This window comes from Acanthochromis polyacanthus, chromosome 11 (genome assembly GCF_021347895.1).
Source record: "Acanthochromis polyacanthus isolate Apoly-LR-REF ecotype Palm Island chromosome 11, KAUST_Apoly_ChrSc, whole genome shotgun sequence".
NCBI lineage: Eukaryota > Metazoa > Chordata > Actinopteri > Pomacentridae > Acanthochromis > Acanthochromis polyacanthus.
Genome location: NC_067123.1, coordinates 26,930,628 through 26,946,800, shown reverse-complemented (window position 1 = coordinate 26,946,800; position 16,173 = coordinate 26,930,628). Strand labels below are relative to the sequence as shown.

Sequence of the window (16,173 nt, the reverse complement as noted above, 5' to 3'; positions counted from 1 at the left end):
GTCCGCCCATATAGAAGCTATAACATACAGTAAAGATGTGTTTTATTTCCTCCCCCTTTTAAAGCAGGTAGGGCTGTGACAGTACACAAAATTCTTGGTTTAAGATGAACTTCGGTTCACACAATTGTTTGCATTTATTGGTAATAAATGAAAATGTTCAGAAGTACCCTACTGGGCTGCACTTTTTACAGCTAAGGCCCTCAATGCTAAATAATTCCAATAAGATAAAACTCTCATCTCTTTACTATTAAATATAGAATTAACATGGTTACAAATGTCTGTTCAGATAAGTGCAGTATATTTACAATAACTTAATGTAACTTCCGAAGCTTATCAGCATAATTTCAGCTTTAAAAACGGCACAATTGCAATTCGTCTTTCTTTTTGTTTACACTGAGGCCTCAGCCATCTTGTTTGAAAGAACTTTATTGGCTTTGTCACTGGAAAAGGTGAGTGGGGAAAAAGTGACTGTTATCATTCAGTGTGAGCTTCACATGCTGGCCTATCAATTGACCTGTGCAGTATAAGCAGAGAAGTTTCAGATTCTGGCCTTGCAGGAAGGTTGACATGTTCAACTGTGTTTTTTGAGCTTTATGGCCAACACTGGACAACACCTGGTGCAGTTCCAGAAGGTTCTGGTTGGAGCTTGCAGTTTAGAATTTTTATTTCAGGAGTGCAAGTATGTATCCAGAAGTAGAGTGCTGATAGTAATTGTTCTGTGTACCACGCAGAGTGAACAGTGCAACATCTTAGAGTTTTACTTACTAAAGTCCAACAGTAAACCTTGAAGTTTAGAAATGTTTTAAGGTATTACCTCAACAGAATTAAACACTTGCAGCTTTGTTGCTTCATTCGAATTTTGGACTGAGGGAGGGGAAGGAGAAGACTTACCCTGTGGTTTTCCTTGAGTCCATTTTTAAGTATTACTACCCAATATGGGGAGACTGTATGTCTTAGGGTTCTGTGGTAATGGTCCCATGAAAAGCCCAGCTTTATAATAATTCAGACGAAGACAACCACAAGCCTCAGTCACACTGTCTGTCTGTGGTTTCACCTTGAAACAGGTAAACACAGACATGACCAACTGTGACTTGCATTCTCATCATACGGTTCTTATTAGATGACAGTGTCCAAAGGGCAGGCAGTCTATTATTTTTTGCCGTTAATCAGTGATTTATTTAATTTTTTTACCCTTGCATCGCTCTATACATACACATATGCACTGAAACTGCAGTTTGTCTATGAAATGTTAAAAAGGAATGTCAGTGGCAATGCCTTCAGTTTGCTTGTTTTGTCAAGCAGGGGGAAATTCTACATCTATTAAATTTCCTGCTGTGTACTGTACGATATAGAAAAAAAGGTCTGGTAGCTGTTGAGGTATTGGTGGTAGTGGCAACACACCCCACATAGCTTTAATTAAACCCTGCTGCTCAAACCCTTCCCTACCCACATGGTGCATATAGTAAAGAGGCTGTTCTCAGAAACGCTTTGAATGGACGTTTACCAGTTCTTCCTAGATCTACGACGACATTCCTGGAAACCCATAGGCAGGCGCATTAACAGATTTCAGTCACCAAAGCATGAAGTCACACAGAATATACTGTCTTGAAGTTTCATTACCCACCCACAATTACCTTCACGTTTTTTAAATCCTCAGTGTGCAGCTCATAGGAGGCATAGTTACAGTTTGCGATCTCTGCTTGAGTTCAGTTTTGCATATAAGCCTCCATCTCTCAATGTGTCTTGCCTGGGCATGTCATGGGATTTAAGTGTATTGCTTGTCACACTAGATAAACTGGTGAGGCTCAAAAAAGGAGTAGAAGCTTAACCAGGGTAGCTTATTGTAGTTTGGCGTGTGTTTGCTTTCTTGCTTGCCTGTTTGTCTTCGTGTGTTTCCGAGCATGACTGATGGCAAGGGAGGGTTGTGCACACTACTTCTTTTCATGTGTGTGCTGTTTGCTGAATGCTGTAGTGACCTGTCACCATACCCCGCATTGATGGACCCCTTCAGTTCTGGGCTATGACCTGGCAGCATGCTTTTTTTGTGTGTGTGAAGTTAGCTCTCTTATAGTTGCTTTAGGAAATACCCAGTCTTTCACTTAATTGCATTGAAACTACTGACATCCACACTCAATAACCTGCAGTGACAAAGGGCAAACGTAGTTTCTTCTTAAATCTAATTTCAAAAATATCTTAAACTAAAATCTCTTCTTTACAAAACATCAAGAGCCTTATTTCAGTACTTTGTAGAAGCTCCTTTGGCAGTAGTTACAGCTCGTCTTCTTGGGTACGCCTTTACAAGCTCTGGACATCTGGATTTTAGCAGTTTATCCCATTACTCATGCAGATCCTGTCTGTGAACAGCCATCTTCAGGTCTCTCCACTGATGCTGTATGGGTTTTAAATCTGGGCTTCAGTTGGGCTACTTAAGGACAGAGATGTGTCCCGAAGCCACTTCAGCGTTGTCTTGGCTGTATGCTGCGATTCTCTGTTGTACTGAAAGGTGAAATGTCGCCCCAGTCTCAGGTCGAAGCGGGTTTTCTTCAATGACCTCTCTGTAATTGGCACCCGTCATCCATCCCTAAGGTCTGACCAGTGGTGGACTCTAGTCAAGTTCTAGACACATGTCAGGGATCATTAAAGCAAACAGAATGCATCTACCCACAATTGGAGTGCCATAGCAATGGGTGTAAATATTTTTGTAAATGGGAGGAAATATGAGCCTTAACAGCATTTCCTGATTTTTGAGATCCAAATACTTAAATTTAAACCAGGATTCATTTGAAAGCTGTTACTGAGGGTTTGTTTTAATGCACGGGATTCATGACTTGTGCCTTTTGTGTGAGAGGTATTCCTCACTCAAGGTTATATGTAATGCTTGTAAATAGTAATGGCAAGAGTCCTCTGTATGTTTAAATCCTCCAAAACCTAAGCAGTTTCTAGACATTTTCAGTCACTGTGGGCAAGTCTTGTGCATCTATAGAAACGGCATAACCACAGCTAATCGTATTTGCATTCTAATAAAATTCAAATGTCATATAAATTAAGTAAAAATGAACATGGAATATATTTGATTGTCTGTTTCACCAAAAAATAAACAAAATTGGACTCACCATCTGTAAGAAGTGCCCATGGATGTTACGAATGCTGAAAAAAGCAGACTCTTCATTATATGGATGTAATATTTAAATAAAAAACAAGTTCATACATATCTCTTGTCTGCTCTCTGTAAACACTGTTTGCAGTTTAGCTGGAAAGGCCTTGAATTTTTGTCACATGACTTTTTGTTTTGCTCTGGAACACAGAATTTGTTCTTTTTTTTTTTTTTAAGAATTTGGCTTAAGCAAACATTTTTAATGTTTTTTAAAAAGAGAGACAGAATAAAGTGATTTTGATGAAACGTCACCATTTTAAGGTAAGATTTGGTTATGTTTTGGTTGACATTCAAAAGAGTTAATACTTAACCAATGCACTATAGTCTCGTTTTCTTTTGTAATGTCGCAGGTTTTGACATAACGTGTTTTGTGCCGGTGTCTTAACTTTTTGTTTTCAGACACTGGAAGTAAACTTATTGCAGCAATGACTGCATTCAAAGACAGCTTTTCTTAATAATCTGATGCTGTATCCAAACTATATGACAGATGACGATGGTGTCATAATTGCATGTTAACTAGAGTCTAGTGTTTGAAGCGGGTGTCTTCTTTGCAGATGGTCGACTTGTCAGCGGTTACTGTAGGTTACTCATACCACTGTTTTGAGGTAGACCAAAGACTGCCTCTACAAGTTTGACACCAGCTTTCACACTTAAATGTGCCAAGGTCTGTGCACATGCTTTTGGAACTTCCCCAACTGGCTTAAGTGTGAAAAACCTTAAAAAAAAATAAATAAAAAGGGTGTACGTGTCAGTAGGGCTGTTCACACAAAGTTGGCCTCTACTCAGTTTTTCCTGTCAGCAGGTCAACAAGTTCACTCAGTTAATCGCTGTTTTTGCATTTTCCCTGCACTGGTTTGGATAATTGAGTAGTGGTTTTTGATATTGTTGCGAACACAGTTAGGTTGAGATAATTTCAAAATTGGGGTGAGATCCACCCAGCCAGCCAGCCAGCCTATCAAAAGTATTGACGTCACTGCAAGGAACCAGCTGGGCCGTTGGGCAGGTGTGATCTCAGCTCATAGTCTTAGTTTTTGACTTATTCCTTGCCTTGTCATTTCTTTCTTTGCTCTCTTTCTCTCTTGTTTACTTTTGATAATCCGTTGTTATGTCCTCTTCAGGATTTCGCTTAAACAGCACATGCTACTGGCTTTCTTCTTGTTGCGGTTCCTTTATCTCTATCCTCCTTGACATTTCCAAGTGTATTGGTTATCTTTTATTTGGCACTCACAGAGGCCACAGGAATGAAGACGTGCCTCTATGACACTTGGCTCTTATTCTGTGCTCACTGATTCGTGATGTTTGTACGTTTGTTTGCAGCTGTCAGTGGTTTCCCTTCTGTGCTCCTCAGTAAGCTGCACATCAATGCTTGACATATTGGAGTACTTCCCTCCCACCTGTTATTTATGTACACGTTTATTTATGTTCATGAGGGCTTGCAGCTTGAGAAAATAGGGTTGGGCATGAAGCAGCATGTTCAACATTTGGATTCCAAAGAAAGCATTGAGGCATTTTATTTTTGGTTCTGCTAATTGGTTCCAAAACAATTTCACTTTTGCTAGTTTCAAATAAACAGTGTACTGCAGATGCCTACTGTATATCTAGAAAGAGATATGAGTGTAGCAAGCAGGTGGGTATGTGGGTTTCACAGCTTTTATCTTTTATCGTGCCATCCATGCTGCTGTCACATCGAGGGGAACAGGGGTTCCTCCAGCCTGCCCTCTTCCCTCCTCTCACTGTCCACCCTGCCATGGATGACAGGCACTCTCCCTTCCACTCGACTTGGATCTCACGCAGCAAATTAGCCCTCCAGCTGCTACAAGGCAGTACAGTCTGGTCATGCCCAGTCTGGCTCCAGACAAAACATCAGTGAGAGACACACAACCTCAAACCACCAGACAGGGATGCATGTAATACTAACATATTTCGCAAGGGGGGACGAAGATGGACTCAGACGTTCCACTTTTTGTGTAAAAGTCTGATGTTTTGCCACCATGCCTCTCCAGCCTGTATATTCCCTGTCCAGACATTTGAGCTCACTTGTCCTGTGTGTGTATGTGTTTTTCTTTCTAATTTTAGAACATCCCCCTCGCCCTTGTGGCAAATGTATTGCCCCAGTCAGCTTGTGGCTTTCTGCACTATGTACATGGTGTACATGTGTGGTGTATGTATATAGTAGTAGTGATGGTGGGAAAGTCATGGAGATAGGACACCTGACAGTTATCAGGTGTCAGCATGAGCTGCTCACAGCTTCAGCATCACAATTATGGAGTCCCATGGCAGTAAAACCCTTAACACAGTGAAAGGCATTCAATTAGCACTCCCACTGTAGCAGTATACTTTCTGTACATGCACTTAAGCTCTGATAACTTTACAGCTTCCACTGGCAATGCTCCAGCCGTTGTTGATATTCGAGGCTTTGCTTATCTGTCACACTTAATCACTTTGGATTTGAATACCTTTTTCATTCCCTTAGCAATTAAACAATACACGACTTTCTACTTCACCAGACAGACTGATGAATTATGCTAAAATGATGAGTTAACAGCTGCAGGATACCCATGTCCCGGTTCCCATTCTTTTTCCACTTTTATCGCCTGTTTAGGTTTACATGACCTTTTTCTGTTCCGTGATACCGCGGCCCTTATCAGCTGGTACTACTTCTCCCTGCTCTCTCACACTTGCCATCTTACTGTCTGTATCCTTCTGTACTTTCTCCTTAGTCACTGTGGATTTCTGGGAAGGGCCAGCTGAATTTGGAAGTTCATCCTATCAACTCGGTCCCTTTCCACACTGTCTTTCTCTCCGTCCCGTCGCAGCTCTGCTCCAACAGTAGAGCACGTGATGTGGTCCAGGGCACCAAGGGAGCTTTCTCTTGGCTGCTGCGTGGGCCTCTGCCTTTACTCATTGACCTTTCTCCCAATTTAGAATATATGTTTGTGCATAGACATGTGTGCACAAAATGCTCGTGTTTCTGTCATTTCTGTGTTTAGTGGAGGTGGTGCTGTGTCGTATCTGGGTGAGTTGATTCCACAGCATGGGACAGTACCAGCCTTAATGGCAACTTTAACTTTGTTTTCGTTGAGTTAAGTGTGATGATGTTCACTCATTTATTTATTTATTTTGACTGAGTTTTCACATGTAATACCTGCATGTGGTCTGGTGAAAGTGACAACAAAATAGAAAGTGATTTGGTTACAGCGGTTACAGCACAACTAATCACTTAAGTAGAAATTGGGGTGTCAAATACAAAAACTTCAGTGTGCGAAAAGATGCCATCATAACAGTTTTTATATTTTCAGAAATTTTTAAAGTAAAATGCCCTAATATTTGATTTTAAATCCTCAAATATGGGTATGAGTTTCAAAACTGTATACTGGGACAATTGTTGAATGAAAACTAACTTTAAATCCGAAATAATCTGCATATTAAAGAGCCCATGTCATGCTTTTGGAAGGTTTCTTTTCCTTTCAGTGTATTATACTGCTTTTTTTGTTCTTAAAAAAGGTCTGCAAAGTTACAAAGCCCAGTATCTATGTCAAAGGGAGTTGCACATTTGGATAGAAACTGCCTAGCCACTAGTTTGGCACACCTTGAAGCAATGACTTGCTTCCTTACAGTCTGCCATTACCTCCTCACTCGAGCCTTTTCTTCTAGTGGTGCATCTCTGTGTTGAGGGATCTGGGGTTATGATACGTAACCAGCTTCGCCTCACTTTCTTAAACCAGCTGGCCAATCAGAGCAGACTGAAAGGAGGCCTTAAAGAAACAGGAGTTTAAACTGCAGCAGTGACGGTTGAACATGCAAGATGTTCTCTCAGGCCCCAGAAGTAAAATTCTCAGCCTGTAAATGTGCATGATGACAGCTGAATAGGTCACTGACACCCTGACTTTGGTTCAGGAGATCAGTTGTTTAAATCCTGGCCAGGGTACAGTTGTAGGCAAGGTCCGTAGTGTTTTACCTAATCTCAAATGTACGTTGCTTTGGATAAAAGCATCGTCTCGTTAATCTAAATAGTTTCTGTAGTTGTAACTAGTTGTTTTATTTAGCATACTACATACCCATTTAATTGTGTGTGTGTATATACAACCCCTTTCATGCTTGGCTCCGCTGAAAGTTGTGGACTTGTTCTCGGGCTACACTGCTCAAGACTTTTGTGTACACACTGCTGCTTGTTTCCTGTGTGGTTAAACATGTTTTTGCTACTACAAACATATTCGGTGTGTATCTCTGTGTGTTTTCTTTCTTCTTCCTGCAGCTATGCAGTGTATAACTGCAGAACCAGTTTGCAAATTTCAAGAATGATTTGCATACATTCCCGACAGCGCTGTGATGGCAGGCTGACGGGCAGGCCTGATGTTACTACAGTTTGCTCACTTCTCTTTCGAGAAGCTTACTCAAGACTGTTGGTCAAAATGTCACTCATCTACACTAGATTTTTTTTTTGCCTTTTTATCTGCTCATATGTGTGGTTTATGTGTAGTTGACTAGTAAGCCAGAAAGGGCGTTTGCTAGAGCTGCAATGAATAATCTGCAGAATATTTGAATGATTGATTAATACATATACTTATATATGTATTTATATAGCTTGTTTTATTCTGCCTAATTGCCAGAAGTATTCAGTTTCCTATCATATGATTCAGGAAGTTGGTTTGGCATTTTTTCACTTGAACAAGGATGAACTATTTACTGAGTATCAGAATATTTGCCGATTCATTTCCGTCAGTCAACTACCAAACTAAAAATTTCAGCTTTAGTGCAGGCAAGTGTGATAATTTTACTGTCTTTATCTGATCAGTGCATTCATTTTCGACACTGTTAACTTTGAAACAGTTTCAGTTTGCCTTTTTGCCTCTCTGTAACACTACCACTGGCTCCATTTGAAACACAGACTATATGAAGTCACTTTGTACATCTGGGCAGCCATCCACAGTCCAGTTGCTTTTCATCTTTTAGCATGACCTGTCATTGTGGTGTCCTTGGTGTAACTGTTGGGTTCTTTTGTTCTTCAGTGCTTTCTCAGTGTTTTGATCTCTTTTAACTGTCTGCTCTGCTCTCCACTGGGGGGATTCACAGGTGAAAAGCACATGTTAACTGCCCCCTCGTGCCACTTGTCCATGCTTTTCATTTGTAAAGGATTAGAAGCTGATGAAAACAAACCCTCGAAGCACGCTCACCCTTTGTGCAAGCTTCAGTTGTCTGCAAGCAGCAATGCCACATTCTGCTCAGTACTGCTCAGAGGTGGTAATTAAAGGCGTCACAGAGGATCTCGGCCATCACAGAAGGGGGGGAAGAAAAAAAAATCAAGGCTGTTTCGAGTGCCCTTGTAGCAGTTGGCAAGTATAAAAGATGGAGAGGAGGAGAGAAATTTAGAAGGTAGTGGGTTGATACAGCTTTTTGACAGTGAATGTGTGTTGGCAGTCAAAGGAGAGGTTAAGTGACAGTGGGGTAGAGGGTGGGAGTAACACAAAGAGGAGAGAGTTGGTGCGGTTTTGAAGACTGTCCCTGGGTTGCAAATTCAGATGTCTTTAACCGACTCCAAAAAAACCCATTAAAATTACTAGAAATCAAGCAAGCTGAGTTGAGACAAATCAAAAATGGCATATACTGTCAAGCTAAATAACTTGAGTAATTGTGATTGAGTGAAATAGAAACGGTGAGAGCAACTGAGAAAGTGAAAAGAGGGAGCGTGGGACTGAAAAACTGCGGCTGTTTGAAGCTTTGCCCACCCAGTAATCCTCACCTTGTGACTACTGCCTGTGACATGGTGCTAAAGTCCGAGCCCTTTCTCTCCCTTTACCGCCCACTACCTTGTTTACGTAGTCAGCATGGGGATAGCCAGCCCTCGTCATCCATTTTTCCTCTGCCCCCCCCCCCCCCCCCCTCTACCTCACTCCTATGTTGCTCTGAGACGGTTTCAGCCAGTTTGTGGCGGCTGGGTTTAGACTGTCAAGGACTTGGCACAGATCGACTGACTGCTCCCAGGCTAGTTACAGACCAGACATTACCTGTTCTGAAAGACACCCTTATGAAGCGCGTGTGAGCGCTCCATGCTGCTGTGCATATTATTAGTTTTCATTTTGGTGACAGGTGGTGAATTGAGTGGCGTAATCCAAAGGTGTAGTCATTTCGCTGCAGACACAACCAAGGCTGGAAGGTTGAAACGGACAGGATTGTGCTTTGTTGAGTTTCTGGGAATGGTGTGACATATTCCAACAGCTGGAAATTTCTAAAGTTCACAGGTCTAATTAAATATCAAAATGCAAATCATTTGTAACCATAGCTTTAAATGTACTGCGGGTTGTTTTTCAAGTAATCAAGATTAGAATAAACACAGGTTGCCAGTAGGATTATGGAAATCAAGATGGGATTTATTTTGGGTGCTGTGAGGTAACGGTGTCTTTTTCTGACTGATATTGCAATTTACTTTTCAAATATTTTCTTTCTTTGTTGTGTGTTAAATAAGATTACCTTGTTGATACAATAATAGTCAAATTAAATAATATAATCAACTTTTGGTGAATTTCACTTGTAGCTCAAATCACTCTTAATAACAGCAGTAATAGGAGGAATCAAATGTAATTGTGATGTTGTAAAGTACAGTTAAATGTTGCAGTTTTATTGTTATACTCATTTTAATCATGATTTTGACTAATATGTCTGTGTCCTCTTTGTGCTCCTTTCACAGGGTTTCTGTGTTAACTTTAGCCGTACCTATATGGCGTGTGTGAGCGGAGAATTCTGCCAGGCACAGCACCTCACCTCTGTGGAGAAGTGAATCGGCCGCCCCCCGAGGGACTACGCTGCCCAGAAACCCCCCTGACTGCCGGCACACTAGGAACTGCTGACTTTTCCAAAGCCCCCCTGGGATATTGCGTAGTCCTTGGCCTGACTGCCCTGCCCTGTCCCAACCAATACGAAAAACCTTTGCTTTCCGCTTTCTCCTCGAACAGCCAATCACAAACAACTCTCCTGAATGGGGTAAACTGATTGGATGACTCCTGGATAGTCTCCTTATCTTTTTCTTTTTTTCTTTTTTTTTTAATTCTTTGAAATTTTTGTTTTTGTGTTAAGTTTTTCTTCTTTTTTTTTAACATCCCGGAGTACTGTGGACTAGTTTATCCTTTTTGTTGCCCTTCTCTGTGTGCATCATCCCATAGTGAACACCTGTTGTCCTGAACCCATCCTTCTCCACACGTGTTGTCATTTTTTATTTATTCTACCCTTCTCTGAATACATAAATCTCTAGCAGTCATTGCTGACTTCTGAGCCAAAAGTCGCTTTTGTTTTGTAAGAATATTGTATTGTAATTGTTTTTTAAGCCGTCTCGCCAACATGAACCGCCCCGCTGCAGTCGAGATTGCCTACGAGTGCATGAGGTTCCTGATCACCCACAACCCCACCAATGCCACGCTTAACAAGTTCACCGAGGTAGGCGCTCATCTGTTTCTATCCGTTTGTGTCTCAGTTTGCAAACAGTGTTCTCTGAAATGTTTTTTTTTTTTTTTTTTTCTCTGTCTACCAGGACCTGAAAAAGTTTGAGGTGAACACACTGGTGAGAGTGTGTGAGGCTACATATGATAAGGCTCCAGTAGAGAAAGAGGGGATCCAAGTCCTGGTAGGGGTAGACGCACACATTTATGGCAGCCTTTAGCACTGTACATTTATGCTTTTCACAGTCGCACGCATGATCGTTCTTCTTATTTTGTGTGCGTCCACTCCAGGACTGGCCCTTCGATGATGGTGCCCCTCCGCCCACCCAGATTGTGGATGACTGGCTCAAATTACTCAACACCAAGTTTCGAGAGAAGCCCGGCTGCTGCATCGCTGTGCACTGTGTGGCGGGGCTTGGCCGGTATGTATGGTCTACTGTTAGTCTCTCTCAAGGCTAAAAGGCCTCTACAGCTTGAGTTATGAGTGACGTAAACTGCTATATGGATCTGTTTGAGACATAAATACATACTTGGGTGCATAAAAAAGCTTTGGGCGATATTTTCGGTTCACAGAATGGATGGTGCATGCACCTTTTTATTTAAAAATTGTTCATCCTTTCATTTATCTGCTGCTGCTTGTCTTGGGTCCAAGTCACAAAGGCAGCAGGCGAACCCAGACATCCTTCCTTTAGGCTACAGAACTCCCTCCAGAGTGCGGCCAAAATTTTACCAAGTATGACTAAACATTTTTATTGGTTGCACCCGTGCGTCTGACATTTAGCAAGGCTTTCTCTGTGTTTCTGGGCGGCATGCCCACATATATAATATCGCTTGGTTTCACCTGAGGTAAATCTGACGTTCAAAAGCCTCTTTTTGAATAGATTTTTTTGCCACAGTTGTCCAAGTCGCATTTGCTGTCATAACTGAGCACATTTTCTAGCTAGCATTTACCAATGCATGCAGGTGTTTAGGTTTGTCGTTAAACTGTAGCGTGTGCCGATGCATGTGTGGAATTTAGGGAACATCAGTAAATTCTGGTGTCTACTGATAGTGTGTATGTGAAGCGTTCCGTTTTTTCCCAAAGAAAACAACCTGAGTTATACTCTCCCAATCTAAACTGCGTGCACATGAGTCACACTGTGCCATCCACCGCCACATCTAAGTTCTTGACGTAACAAAACGGCCAGCATTATCAGGCTGTGACCACAGTATGGTCTGAAACAAGACTTTTGCTATCGGATCATCAGTGTTCTGAACTGAGACATTAAAATAAGCACAACGGTTTCAAGAAATAGACATGCAGTGACAGGTGCGTGGTCGGCAGAGGAGCCCCCTCCCAATAGTGTTTCGGCGCCAGGCTGTGGCAAATCCAAGCAGTGAGGAGTCAGACATGATAATAAAGCTTAGCACTCCTTACAGTGTAGCCAAAGAAGAGCTGCCTTTTGCTATCTTCAAGTTCCAGATCATACTTATGAACAAGGAAGAACCAGTTTAATGTACAAAACATTTTCCTGCAGCTTTGTTCCTGTTTGAAGCTTTTTACATAATGTTTAAAAATGCTTCATGTCTGCAGGAACTGACAAAAAAGTGCTAATTTTAAATGTATCATCCAGCAGGAGAAGACAAAATGAAAATTCCCGAAATGATGTGCTGTTGTAGCTAAATGAAAAAAAGTTAGACACACCAGTGCAACCAATGTAAAAGGCAGATCTGGAGCCCTGTGCTGGATAGAGCATTTCAAAGGCCGCCGCACATCAACTTCTCCCTTGTGTAATGCAGTCCATTTGACCCAGTCTCTCATCCTCTGTTTCCTCTTCCTGTTAGTATTATTTGGTTAGTGTGATGCTGCTGTGTGTTGCTCAGACCACAGTCCATTTTCTCTCCTCCTGTTGCACAGTGACTCCAGAAAAAACCGTGGCCAGACTCGGCTCACACACACACACAGATCCACAGAAAGTCATAAGTTCAATTTTGCACATGTCCAAATGAATCTGTCATCTCCTAAATTTCCTAATTTACAACCATCCTCCATCAATTATCATTTGTTGCTTCTCAATTATTGAGCTTCATCTTAAATTCACCCTGGCAGGGATACATTTAGTAACCTCAGTGGTTGCCCTTTCTTCTTGCTCCCTCCAGTGCTCTGTAAATAGACAATCAGCTGGTTTTATAATCTACAAAAAGTTGCCACAGTCAGTCATTACCTCAGTTAACCTAAGAAGAAGGCATTTAGATTCGGATCTGATGTGTTTATTGGTCATGAGGTTCCTTGGGCAATGTGAAGATGTGCATATTCACAGAGCAGTGTGACAGTGAATTACAGACGAGTTGTGCCAAATAACAACGCAAGTGTAAAAACAAAGAATGCAGAAGCACATGATGTGGGCGAGCTAGTGTGAAAATGTCTTTTCCTGACCACAAGTGCACAGCAAGCCTATCAGTTCTCAATGGCTTCTAGCATTTTGCATTACTGTGACATTCCAGAGGTTGCAGAATTCCCAGTATTGGTTAGACTGGCATTTTCTGAATCCATCCTCTTCTTCCCCCTACTGTGTTTACTGCAGTCATCTGGGCTCTCTGCCTCGGAGTCAGATGTGCTTTACGCAGGCTAGCACTTAGGCCGTCGGTGTAGGAGGCATCAGCTACGTGCCTTGTTGTTTTCTGACTCTTTGAAAAACAGTAACAGTAGTTGTGCCCGATAAATCCTTTTTTCATTGCAATATGAACATGCACACACCTGTTAGTATTGTGCCTATGAAAGCAGAAACACACGGCAACTGTAAAGCTAATGCACTTAAAAATGTGTTCGTTGAGCATAAATCAGATCATTATTGCAGTGTTGAATGTTAATAAATTTTGCATATATGGTGTGTGTTTTTATTTTTTAAACTTCTCCTTCAACACTGACGTATCTCCCCCCCCCCCCCCCCCCCCCCCCCCAATTCTTCTTCTTCTTGTTTTTTTTTTTAAAATCCTGCCTATCTCACATGGTATCCCTCTTGACTTTTGCGTGAGAGAAAAGCCACTGGAGGAAATGCTCTGTTAGCGCTGAGATCTGACCTGCCAAGTGTTCAAGAAAAGCTTCAATATTTATTTATTTATCCTCACTCTATCTCCTCTGGTGAGAAAGGTGAAGGCTGTCTTAGTGTAACTTATCACCGCTCTGTGTGTTTGTGGTGTGTGAGGCTCGGGGTGTGAGCGCAGCACACCAGCAGGGCAACGGTGAACTTGTGCACCCCTGTTGGTTTCCCAGGCCTGTTTCCCAGGTCTAACCCCCCCTCACCCCCCACCACCTCCCCTCCATCTGCACCACCTCCCCCCTCCTTCACCATATTACTATGGAGCCATGTGAACCTTGGCATTTAATCTGCTGTTCTCTTTCTTTTCCTTCTTTGATGCTCTCACTGTCTGCTCGAACCGGTCCGTTGGATTTCTTCACCTCTCAGAGCTCCAGTCTTGGTGGCCTTAGCCCTCATTGAGTGTGGGATGAAGTATGAGGATGCTGTGCAGTTCATAAGGCAGTAAGTACTCTCTCTGTTTTTGTTCTCGAAGGTTTCAATAAAGACTGAACCATCTTGTATGATTGCTACCTTTTTAAAGTAAATCAAGAGTTGCCTTTCTTTGATTTCTTGATAACTACTGAATTTTGAAATGCGTCTGTCTGGAAACACAAAGAACTGCTTAGAGTCTGATAATGACCGGAAGCAAAACTATCCCCTGTAAGATGGCTGGAGTTAAAGAAATACAACATTTTGAAATTTGTTTGCCTTTTAGGTGGATGAAACTCCTGGAAGTTACTGCTTCTAGCCAAGTCATTTTCTAATGCATAAACCACTGTAAAATGGCAAACTGATGTATTTGCACTTGCAGATTAAACAAACTAGATGTATTTTTTTTTAAATGCTGCCAGGCATGTTTTGTTACTTTTCCCACGGTTGCAAGTCTTCGTTTTTAAGCTAAGCAGGTGCTAGCTGTGGTCATAAGTCCAACTCTGTAGAAAAAAAAAAGCCATTAACTGAATTTTTTCAAATTCCAAATTATTCCTTTTAAATCAGTGCATGCGTCACTGTTGCGTTTAGTGTGATGGTCTCTTTGATCTTTTGAACACATTATTTTAATTTCCTGCTCTCCCTTTCCCCTTTGCTTTTCATAGGAAGAGACGTGGAGCCTTCAACTCCAAACAGCTTCTTTACCTCGAGAAATACAGACCCAAAATGCGTCTGCGGTTCAAGGAAACCAACGGCCACAACTGCTGCGTGCAGTAGGCTGCCTGTCAGTGCATCGTTCTTATGCACATCTAGTGGGGAATCTTCCGACAAGGGGAGATTTAAAAAAAAAAAAAAAAAAAAAATATGAAGAGAGTGCTATCAGTAATTATTGTGATGATTTGTTAACACTGAGTCATGGTAAATTGATCAGAGAGGAAGCGAGTGATCAAATGAATGAATCCAGATCTGGGGATCCACCAGCCGAACCAATGAATGGAAGGTCAAAGCACACAGATAGGCCCGCCTCCCGGTTATACTGTTCAACCACGGGCCAGAATTTTTCAACTCGAGTCCATCCTCTTTCTTTTTTTTGGTTTCTGTTGTAATCATGGGATAACAATTTCCATTTTGTGAATTTTTATTTTTACACAAACATGGTGATAAAATGTTATATTCCAATTTTTTTATTTCCACAAATTATTGATAATATGATTAGGCCAGAATAATGTACCTTTTTAAAAGAAAAAACATTTTTAAACTTCAAACATACATTGTGACTGTCTTTTTTGCACAAAACTCAAAGGTTCACCCTTAAAATGCAGTAATGTTTTCTTTTGACCCTTCACTTGCTTCAAGTCACTTTCAGTTTCGGGGCTCACTGAGCTTGAATATGTCTGCAATATTTATTCACAAGATATGATATGTGTGACAGATATGAGTTTGGCAGGGGCAAGGACACTTTGTTATCCAATACTTCTGTTTTTTATCCTTTGAGAGCCATGTCTTTTTCTTCTTCTTCTTCTTTTTTTAAAATATCTTGTTGGAGTGCAATAATCAGTCCACCTCAGATAAGCCCACCAAACCCTGCTGAGCATCCTACATACACTCACACACACACACTTCAGTCATTCAGGCAGTTAAACAGGAAAAAAAACAAAAAAACAACACCAACAGGTACTTCTCCTGTTTTCATTCACTCTCCCTGACGAGGTGACAGTCGGACTTCCCGAAAAGCGCGTATTTCAACTCTTACACAGAGCCTAAGATCCAATCTGAAAGACAAGGTGGAGAAGAATGAAAATGGTCAGTTTTTTATCATTGTACCCATTTTGAAAACATCCCCAATTCGTATTGGTTCTTTAAAGATAAATAAATTGAAATAAAAAGCATACTTGTGTCTACTTTTGCTCTCTTACTTTATCACACTTTAACATGTTGCTGGGAAAGTTTGAATGATTGTTGTTAGGAAGTTATGTTGTGGTTTTTAGAGGGACTGATTTAGATGTGTGGAAGGAGTCCTTAATTTATGTAGGTATTTGGCAGTTGACTCCAAACATCATTACTGGTTTTGTGGTGATAAACCTTTAAGTGTGCTAGCCAA

At 41.3% G+C, this 16,173-nt stretch overlaps 1 protein-coding gene across 2 annotated transcripts in view; it reads left to right on the top strand.

Moving 5' to 3' along the window:
• Positions 1–15,961, top strand: part of ptp4a2b (protein tyrosine phosphatase 4A2b) — a 31,048-nt gene extending 15,087 nt beyond the window's left edge. For both annotated transcript variants that reach the window (XM_051955164.1, XM_022194354.2), the window contains exons 2-7: positions 9,840–10,132; positions 10,474–10,582; positions 10,677–10,769; positions 10,876–11,006; positions 14,031–14,105; positions 14,738–15,961. In XM_051955164.1, the coding sequence (XP_051811124.1) occupies positions 10,128–10,132; positions 10,474–10,582; positions 10,677–10,769; positions 10,876–11,006; positions 14,031–14,105; positions 14,738–14,849 (525 nt within the window). In that variant the 5' untranslated portion in view covers positions 9,840–10,127 and the 3' untranslated portion in view covers positions 14,850–15,961. The remainder of the gene's footprint in view (positions 1–9,839; positions 10,133–10,473; positions 10,583–10,676; positions 10,770–10,875; positions 11,007–14,030; positions 14,106–14,737) is intronic.
• Positions 15,962–16,173: the final 212 nt, after the last annotated feature.